We start from the raw sequence: 10,386 nt of genomic DNA, 5'->3' as shown, positions 1-10,386 counted from the left end.
TAGGACCCTGGGATCACAACCTGGAGCCAAAGGCAGAGGCTTTAACCCACTGAGCCACCCAGGTGCCCCTGGAATTGCTTTCTAATGTCAATTTAAGAACATTTTTCTAATACCTAAAAACACCTCCCTCCTGTGGCTCATGAGGCCTTGCATGATCTTGCCCCTGCTTGCTCTCTAGCTTCTCTCCTACTGCCATCCTCACTTCGTTTAGGACACTGAAATAGAGTGGCATCACTTTTCCTCAAACTTACTTGGCTTCTTCTACTTCAGAGCCTTCTCAAATATTTTCTTCCCTGTCTAGATTCTAGAACAATCTCAATCCCTCCTTTCATCTGTATGACCTCTGCTCAACCATCCTCTTATTAGTCCAAATGTTACCTTCTTTGTGGGACTTGCCCTTCCATCCCTCCTCCAGATGACCTCTCCTCCTCTCTGATAGAATCCAGAATTCTTTCTTTATAGTAGTTATCACATTCTTAATTGTGTATCAATGCATAATTGTTTGTTGTGAACCTCATTTGTTATAAACTGTGCCCCCCCACCAAATTCAGATGGTGAAGCCTAACCCTCAATATCTTAGAAGGTGAGCACAATCTGGAGATACGGCTTTTAATGAAGTAGTTAATGTGAGGCTGTTAGGATGGGCTCTAATCCAATCTGACTGGTGTCCCTGTAAGAGATTAGGACACATGGTGAGACAGCTGGGATGCGGGCACACACCGAAAAGGCCGCATGAGAACACAACAGGAAGCCAGCCCTTTGCAAGCCAAGGAGGGAAAGGCTTCGGGAGAAACCTAGCTGCTGACATGTTGGTCTTAGACTTCCAGCTTCTGGAACTGTGAGAAAACTAATTTCTTTTGTGTAAGCCACCAGAATGTTGTCCCAGCAGCCTTAGCAGAGTAGTACACTATTTAAGACCTACCTTCTTCCATTAGACTGTGAATTCTGTAAGGACAGGGAATATGTCCATATTTCATGTCTGAACTCTCAACATACAGTTTAATGTCTGGCTCTAAGCATGTTTTTGTGTAATTCAAGAATGAATGAGTAAAGGAATGACTGATGTAGGCTTATGTTGATTTTGTGCTGTAAGCTCCCCATCTTCCAGATCCCCAATGCTCTTCTCCTAAGAGATTGACAGCAGACACGTTGAGTAAGTATTTATTTCGGGTAGGCAGGAACATCCCAGAAAGGAAGAACCCAGGAGTGTCACATTCTAGGTCACCGAAAGGCTTCTGAGTGCATGACTCCAGGGCTGAATGTTGGGGGCTTAGGAGTGAGACCCCCCACAGGTGGTGCGCAGTGGTCCACTGCCGTTCCACATGGGTTGAGTGCCCACCATAGCAGGGCGCAGACACTGCAGGAATCCAGCAGCTCCCCTCAGGATTGGGAATACCATCTAAGTGAGCTCCAGGTGCAGACTCCCCATTATTAGTGATAGCATGAGTCTCAAGCTAGCCGTTAGGGTCCTGGAAAGCCAGATACTAAGCAAGTATTTGAGCATTATGCAGATTGGTATAAATTGACCCTTTAGGGAAGTCTAATGGCTCCAGGAAATGAGCCACAACTAGAAAGTTTCTGGGAGTCCACACACGTCTTTTGGTGTATGGAGACTCAACCCTCCTCAGCAGTATCTCTCCATTATTTGGTGGCTAAGTGCTTAAAATCTTGTCACTAACATGTCACTCTTTGGAGTAAACATCACTATATCTGGCTGGCCCTTTTAAAAAATGAATCCCTATGTCATCAATTGTCCCACTTTTCAGTCACTAATATCTGATTTTAAATGGTTTTGCCCCTTTCCTCCAAGTGGGCTTGACCCAGCCTGGGTCAGAATGAAGCAAAGAGGGCAAAGGCAGATGTAGGAGAAACAGGTCTTTAATATAAATCCAGCCAACTTCATAGTTCTTCTAGGAATTGGACATTCTGCCCACAGGCACCCCCACGAGCCTGGCCACACCGTGAGTCACGCACCTTAGGATTTTTACCATTCTCTGGCCACAAGGAAGGGGAATGCCACATTGTGGCAGGACTGTGGTTATGAAAGATAAGGAAACATAATAAAGGGCATTTCCTTTACCTTTGTTCCTTTCTCCCCACAGACCCATAAAATGGTTAATGGGACTCCTCTGGTCTGAGAAATGTTCTGCCCCCTGTAAAGTTTGATTCCTGGAGGCAGATCTTTCTTAAATGCACAAGTGTCAGATAATTGTAAGGGTGGAGTAACTGTAAGCCCGACACACCTTTGTCAGGACTTGTTAGGGAGTGAAGAACTGAAAGAAAGGAGGGGGAGAGCAGGAGAAGTAAACATTTTTGAAAGATCACTCAGCTCTAACACACCTGGGCTGGGTCCGGATAAAAAAAGTGGGGTCTGCAAACGTCTCGGAGAAAACATCAGGAGGAGAGAGAGAGAGGGGGTTTTATTCAAAGTTGTTTCCAGTCCCTTCCAAATCTCAAAGAAGGTAAGTTCCAGGAGGGATTTGTCCTTTGTCTCCCTTCCTCTGGGACTTTGACTTGGCATTTGCTACTTGGAATTTGCGTGTTTGTTAGAGAAAATAAGATGAAATTGTTAGGGTTCAAGCATTGCAGCAGACACAATTAAGTGATCCAAAAGTTCCTTTGCTTTCTGCATTCTGCTTGGGGGAGGTCTTTTAAAGGAACAGTCAGAAAGGTTCCTCTGGGGGAAGAAGAAGGCCGGTTAAGATAAACTGGGCTCTTGTGGCCAGTTGGGTTTTCTTTCTTGGTATTATTTTCAGTATTGTAAAATGGCTTGTGTTAAATTATTTTATTCAGAATAGGATAGAGTTATGATTCCTTCGATCTCAGTCTCTGGCACTTGCTCTCCCCCCCTCTCCATTTCCTTCTCTTCCCTTGAAGCAGAGACTAGCTCAGAGGTGAAGTCACAGAGAGGGTAAGTGGGGGCTTGTAGAAACAGCCCCTGAGCGCAAAGAGCTGAGATGCCACCTGGCTCCGCGCCTGCAGGTCCTGATTAAGCTCGAGAGGATGGATGGACATTGTTGTTTGCCACACTCTCAAAATACCGCCTCTAATCTAAAGTAAAGTATAATATCTGAAACGGTATAATCCAGGAATTTCCTGGAGTCAAATTTAGAACAAGGAAAAAAAAGAAAGGGAACGTTTTGTCTGTGTAACACACCTTTACTGGCCAATTTGCCCCCTCTCCCCAGATCATTCTGGGGTGAGAATTCCCACCTTCAGTATCTCACTGGACGGCCTTCACTGCTCAATGACAAATGACCATGTTGCTTTTTTTGAAGGGTAGACAGAGCACCTGGCACATGGCTTCATGTGAGTCCCAGTTCATCAGTAGGTAATAGTCGGATTTGCTAATGTCCATAAAATATAATGAGGTTTTTTAAAAGATAATTTGAGGGGCTCCTGGGTGGCTCAGTGGGTTAAGCCTCTGCCTTCGGCTCAGGTCATGATCCCAGGGTCCCGGGATCGAGCCCCTCATCGGGCTCTCTGCTCAGTGGAGAGCCTGCTTCCTCCTCTATCTCTGTCTGCCTCTCTGCCTACTTGTGATCTCTGTCTGTCAAATAAATGAATAAAATATTAAAAAAAAAAAGATAATTCGAAAAGCCAAACTGTTTCTCCTCACCGCTGTCTGCTGCATCTTAGAAATAAGGCACAGATCTAAGTCAGCTCCTGACGGCTGCCCTTCAGAAAATTGGAGGCACCAGCGTTACTCTGAGCCTCTTCAAAACACTCACACAAATCTGATCAGAGTTGACCTGGGGACAGTGACAGAGTCTTGCCTCAAGCTTGGATAGAAACTCAGATTCATGAAATTGATCCCACCTAAGAACCAAGCTCATTCTCAGATTGCGCCTGACCAGAAGCAGCATCGGTCTATGCGGTTTGGCTCATCTGCTGTTATTAACAGCAGCAGGACTTCATGAAAAAGGGCTGTAAACAAGAGGCAGCATCACAAACCTGGTGCCCAAACTCCCTCGACCCCAAATTCTGGAAATCAGGGTGTCAGATGTAGCCAGGGGCACACCTGATGCTGAGGTTTATAGAGACCAAAGCCTCTGAGACAATCCACCCTAGGGCGCTGGTTTTCCTGGCATCAAACTGCTTGCTCCATCCATGTTAACAGATCAGAGTAGTGCATGGTTTTCTCACCCTGTGACCATTTTGTTGTTTTGTTTTTAGATTTGAAGCATACAGAGATGGGAGTAATAGAAGCTGTAAAAAAAAATACTTGTGGTTCCATAGAAGAAGCTAGAGATTAATTCTTAAAATAGGAACTAGAAAATACTTAACTTCTCCATTCCCTTCCTTATTGAAGACTAAGTGTTTCGTGGGTCATTATTTTTTTCATAAGGTTTTTTATTTTATTTTATTTATTTGAAAGAGAGAGACAGATAGAAACAGAGATAATGGGGCGCCTGGGTGGCTCAGTGGGTTAAAGCCTCTGCCTTCAGCTCAGGTCATGGTCTCAGGGTCCTGGGATCGAGCCCCGCATCGGGCTCTCTGCTCAGCGGGGAGCCTGCTTCCCTTCCTCTCTCTCTGCCTGCCTCTCTCCCTACTTGTGATCTCTGTCTCTCTGTCAAATAAATAAATAAAATCGTTAAAAAAAAAAAAAAGAAACAGAGATAGCGAGAGAGCACACAAGAGGGAGAGGGACAAGCAAGCTCCCCTCTGAGCAGGGTTAGATTTCAGATCCCTGGGATCATGATCTGAGTCAAAGGCAGATGCTTAACCACCTGAGCCACCCAGGCGCCCCTCATGGGTCATTAGAATAAGGTCACTGTGAGAGCTGACTCTCCGTAACAGTGGTTTGTCCTGATTCGTGGGTGTGCCATCACTGGAATGGTTTTAGGTGAATGTGACATAATTTAAATGCAGTGTAAAGAAAAAATTCTAAAGAGTAGAAAAATGATTTTGAATTGTGTCTTTCTGCATAAGAAAATATCATGAGATCATTTTTCTACATCTTTTAAAGAGCATTAACTAGGACATCACCATGAGCAGCCCCTTAGCAATACAGGTGAAATTAGCATAATTTTGGAATTGAGAACCTGGAGACCTGCTCTTCCTTGGTTCTAGTGCAGTGGCCTAAACATCAAATAAGTTAAAATTAAAGAGTTAAAAAGTATGCTACTTGACAGTACTTCCATTAAGTAGTGTTTTGGGAGGAGAGTGAGCTGGGCAGGGAGGCACAGGCTCAGGCATGTGTCCGGGCTTGTAACTTTCCTTTCCCTAGCATTACACTTCTTAAAACTATCCGCACTGAGAATGTTTAAAAAGGAAGTCCTGCAGGGATAGGATAGGCCCTATGGGACGATCCCAGTCCAGGTTTGTGCCTCGACCCATCACTTTCCTTTCGATGACTCACTTAAAAAATTTTTCATCTTGTGTTTGAATTAGAGGAATCTGCCTCCCAGCATAACCCTGCCACTTCAGACTTTTGGTGACAAAGTCACCAGAACTCCGGCCTGAGTATTCCAGGCCCAGGAAATCATTCTGAGCAGCCATGGGACTCAGCCTTCTCGGGGACTTCGTGCTGAAAGAGAGACAGGGGCCCATCCACCCACACCCAGCTCAGGCCCATTCTCTCCCTGAGCACCTTCTAGTAAGGATTCCCCAGGTCCTGGAGGCGGGTATTTGATTTCTTAGCAGGTGGTCCCTCTCCTGTGCCCTCTGGAAGTTGGGGAACCCATGGCATTTTGCTGTACACATCAAAGCTCCATCATTAGCCCTTAAGAAAAAGATTGGGAGTGCCTAGGACAGTGGGTTATTTTTCTGGGTACAGAAAGAACAAGGAAACACTCACTAGGTTTACTGCCTGGACGCTGAGACCTTCATCAATGGGAGCTATCCTCAGTCTGCCTTGATGGCGACAAGTAAAAGAAACCCAGCCAAACCCAAAATGGATGGCTGCTGACAGCCACTTTCTTTACAGGATCAAAACACACAATAACTTGCGGGAAGTGAAAGCCTCCAGGGCCTGTTATAAACAGTACTTTTCAGGATAGTGTTTCCTATCAGTTCGGGTACCACCCTAGGTGGCTCCCCGCAAGCAGCGGCCAGGTGCATTTGAGTGTTTAATCTCCAAAATGCCTCCTGGTCCACAGCTAACAACCAATTAAAAAAAAAAAAACAAAAAACGCAGAGGGGCTTCAGAGATCCCAAAGGCAATTACTGCTTAAAAGCTTTCAAAAAGGGTATCTGGTGGCAGGTAGGTTTGTATGACAGTAGTCAAACATGTTCTAGCCGGAATGCAGACATAGACACAGGCCAGGTTTGGCCTTCTCAAGAGGCTGGACTCTGTTGTGAAATTGTCTATGGAGCCCCTCCTTTTTGGTTCTGGGAAACTTACCAGAGTAAAAGCCACCTTTGGTGACTTTTCAGATCCAGTCAGGAGTTTTTCCATGACGCCTCATTCCTTGCCTAGAGCTGCACTTAAGAAACTCCAGTGAGCAAGAAGTTGGCACATTCAACCAGGCCCTGAAGCTAACTGTGCCCATCTTGGTTCATTCCACCAGCCTGCTGAGCAGCCGGTCTCCTGTGATCTTGGTTTTCAGTGGGGAAGTCACCTGGGGCCGCATTGTGACTTTCGTGGGCCCTGGATGTATTCGATTTTGTGGACCCCTTCCTCTATTCAAAAAAACAAAACAAAACAAAAAACTTAAAAAATTATATTTTATAACTGCATTGAAAGAATATAAACCAGGTTGGATTGTATTCATTTCTCCTTCTGATTTTAAAGATACTCTTTTTAAGATTTATTTGAGAGAGAGAGAGCATGCACACCTGCATGAGCAGGGGAGTGGGGCAGAGAGAGCAGGAGAGAGAGAATCCCCAAGTCCTCAAGCAGACTCCCCACTCAGCACAGAACCCAACTCAGAGCTAGATCCCAGGACCCGGAGATCATGACTTGAGCCAAAGGTCAAGCGTCGGTCACTTAACTGACTAAGCCACCCCAGGCACTCCATTATTCCTTCTGATTTTAAATTTTAGAAAAATGTATATTTATTTGAGCGAGAGAGAGAGTATGAGCAGGAGGGAAGGGTAGAGGGGGAGAAGCAGACTTCCCACTCAGCCTAGAGCCCAATGCTCCATCCCCAGACCCAGAGATCATGACCTGAGCCAAAGGCAGATGCTTAACCAACTGAGCTACCCAGGTGCCCCTCTTCTTCTGACTGTAAAAAGAAATTAAAACACTTCCATGGGCCCCTAAAAGTGTGATAGGATTAGGTACTGTGCCTTGTGTGCCTAACGGATAAGTGACCCCAAAGTCACCAGGCAGGTAAAAAAATCTGAAAGGAGAAATCTTAAGCAAGGCACATCCTGGGCAGAAGTGGCTTTCCCTGAATTCCAGAATCCAATTTGAACTGCATCCAAAAGAGAAAGGGAAGGTTAGTGGGGAGGAGGGAAAACACAGGAAAAGCCAGATTTCAAGTCTTCCCAGACATGGGACTGGAAGCCACATCAAGAACCCAGTTGGGAAGGGGATCCCTGTTGTGCTCCCCTGTGTGTTTAACCCTCAGCCCCCACCCCAGCCTCTTGCTGTCAGATGGCTTTAGTTCATCTACACTTCAGGACACAGTGGACAAAGTCTCAGTGGTTTTCCCTTCTGGAAGCAGTAAGTGAGGGGGAACATAGATAACATAAAAATATGTCTTTCCTACATATTTCTGTAGATTTTACACATTTTCTTCATATACTTTTCCTACTTGTGCCTGCAAATAAGCATAGCGGGGCTAGCTTATTACAAAGGGAAAGTTCCGTATTGTAAGAAGTGTTAAGTGCCATACAAGTACCAGCAATACAGTAATTTTTTTCCTGATTTAAATCCATCAGATGTCGGGATGCCTGGGTGGCTCAGTTGGTTAAGTGTCTGCCTTCTACCCAGGTCATGATGCCAGGGTACTGGGATCAAGTTCCATATCGGACCCCTTGCTCAGCAGGGAGCCTGCTTCTCCCTCTGCCTGTTGTGCACGCTCTCGCTTTCTCTCTCTCTCTGACAAATAAATAAAATTTAAAAAAAAAATCAATCAAACATCATTCTCCCATCTAAACTCTTAAATAATGAAGTATTCTATTCATCGAGTTCCCTGTAGAACACTATACATTATGGGATACAACAAAATGAGTTCCTTAAAAGCAGCAAGTGCATTTGTCTTTCATATCTGCAAGACAGATATCCTTCAGCCGTCTGTTACTTTTTTTTTTTTTTAAGATTTTGTTTATTTGACAGCACAAGTAAGCAGAGAGGCAAATAGAGAGAGGGAAGCAGGCTCCCTGCTGAGCAGAGCCGGAGGCGGGGGGGGGGGGGGGGGGGGGGGGGGGGGGGGGGCTCAATGACCTGAGCCAAAGGCAGAGTCTTTAACCCACTGAGCGACCCAGGCACCCCTGTCTGTTACTTTAGCAAAGAATGGAGGTTTTATAGTCAAAGGTCAGGGTGCCATATCTTCCATGTAATTCTACTACTACTCAGCAAGGGGCAGTCTGGTCTATGAGATCCTAAAAAAAGAGCTCCCCATACAGGACAGAATCCAAAGTGGAACTATCCACTTTGTGCAGTCCGAAGTGGACTCCCTCTTAGAACTGAAACAAGGAGTGGGAGGGACTCTGTAAAAAAAATATGCACAAGAAAGAATTATGCTTTGAATTCTGGGAGTCACGTGTTTTTGTTTCTCAGCTTGCATACTAGGGACCTATACTTCCTAAAAGTGATGGTAAGTGTCATGGCTGATCATGGTTTTTGGCTTTTCTGCAGGTGGCTATGGTATGGATGTAACCAAGAAAAACAAGCGAGATGGCACTGAAGTCACTGAAAGAAGTAAGAGCACGAGGCGTAGCATTATAAAAGTAATAAAAAATTTGGAAAGAGTAATTCATGCCTGATTCCGTCACAACTACTGTCTAGTTTCTAAATTATTTTTAGTCTTCCTTTTTTTTTCTTTTGTTTCACTGTATCATTTATTTCGTCACAACTACTGTCTAGTTTCTAAATTATTTATGGTCTCTCTTTTTTTTTCTTTTGTTTCACTGTATCATTTATTCCGTCACAACTACTGTCTAGTTTCTAAATTATTTATAGTCTTCCTTTTTTTTTCTTTTGTTTCACTGTATCATTTATTTCGTCACAACTACTGTCTAGTTTCTAAATTATTTATGGTCTCTCTTTTTATTTTTCTTTTGTTTCACTGTATCATTTATTTCATCACAACTACTGTCTAGTTTCTAAATTATTTATAGTCTTCCTTTTTTTTTCTTTTGTTTCACTGTATCATTTATTCCGTCACAACTACTGTCTAGTTTCTAAATTATTTATAGTCTTCCTTTTTTTTTCTTTTGTTTCACTGTATCATTTATTCCGTCACAACTACTGTCTAGTTTCTAAATTATTTATGGTCTCTCTTTTTTTTTTTCTTTTGTTTCACTGTATCATTTATTCCGTCACAACTACTGTCTAGTTTCTAAATTATTTATGGTCTCTTTTTTTTTTCTTTTGTTTCACTGTATCATTTAAAATGTTTTCCTAAGTAGACTTTATTCCTTCCCATATGATGGATTTTATTGATTTTTATTTTAACATACTTATAATCAAAATGTGTTCTGCTTTTTCTTCAAAAATGAAAACTACCATTTCGACATACAGTTCTCATAATTAGTACTTTTAATAGCTGCATAATATTCTGTGAAATGAATCTGCCAAAGGCATTTAACCGTTTCTTTCTTTAGAAGACAGGGCAACAGAAATCCAAAAGAATAATATCCTGCTTACTTCAGAGACAAAGTTAGAATAACACTGGTGTCTCAGTCACAATCTACACTGAAACAGAAAACAGACACATTTCTTTTGTGAAACTGCCCAAATCATAAATTCAGAGACGTTTAAATTGTCCCCGAAATGGTTCCGATTCTTTCATTTGTCCTGTGACTTTCATATATCTCTAATAAAAAAAATTCTGGCTTCCCAACTTGGAATGTTAGGTTAAGAAATCATTTATTTTTATGTGTCCAAGAATCCCAAAGGTCCACACAATGAGGGGTTTAGTGAAAGCTCAAGGACTGTTATTCAAATCAAGCTGCCATTTTAGTCTGAAAAACTGTTTCCTGTTATGCATGGAATGCAGTTTCTGCCAGTCATCACCCCAGATTCCTGCCAAGACAAGAAAATCAATTAGAAAAGTACCGTGTGAAGAAGGAAAGGAGTGGGGGCAGCAAGACTGGTGCAGGAGAGAGCAGTGTCGTGCCCGACGGCTTAAACTGGTGCAAAGGATCTCGCACCTTTTCCCCTTTAGCCTCCCGTACCAATGGGCGTGCGCACAGACACAGCACACATGCACATATACCTGGGCATGTGCACATGTACATCACGCATGCACGTATACCTGGGCATGCGCACAC

General features: G+C 43.6%; 1 protein-coding gene across 2 annotated transcripts in view; it reads left to right on the top strand.

Annotated features, from left to right (window-relative positions):
• The first annotated feature begins 2,231 nt into the window (after window positions 1-2,231).
• Window positions 2,232-10,386, top strand: part of COL17A1 (collagen type XVII alpha 1 chain) — a 52,926-nt gene continuing 44,771 nt past the window's right edge. Inside the window, exons 1-2 of one of the 2 annotated variants that reach the window (XM_047703123.1) lie at window positions 2,232-2,462; window positions 8,750-8,812. In XM_047703123.1, the coding sequence (XP_047559079.1) occupies window positions 8,761-8,812 (52 nt within the window). In that variant the 5' untranslated portion in view covers window positions 2,232-2,462; window positions 8,750-8,760. The remainder of the gene's footprint in view (window positions 2,463-8,749; window positions 8,813-10,386) is intronic. The other variant, XM_047703124.1, reaches the window with a different exon arrangement.

Source organism: Lutra lutra, chromosome 14 (assembly GCF_902655055.1).
Source record: "Lutra lutra chromosome 14, mLutLut1.2, whole genome shotgun sequence".
In the NCBI taxonomy this organism is placed as follows: domain Eukaryota; kingdom Metazoa; phylum Chordata; class Mammalia; order Carnivora; family Mustelidae; genus Lutra; species Lutra lutra.
This window is presented reverse-complemented; position numbering and strand designations above follow the sequence as displayed.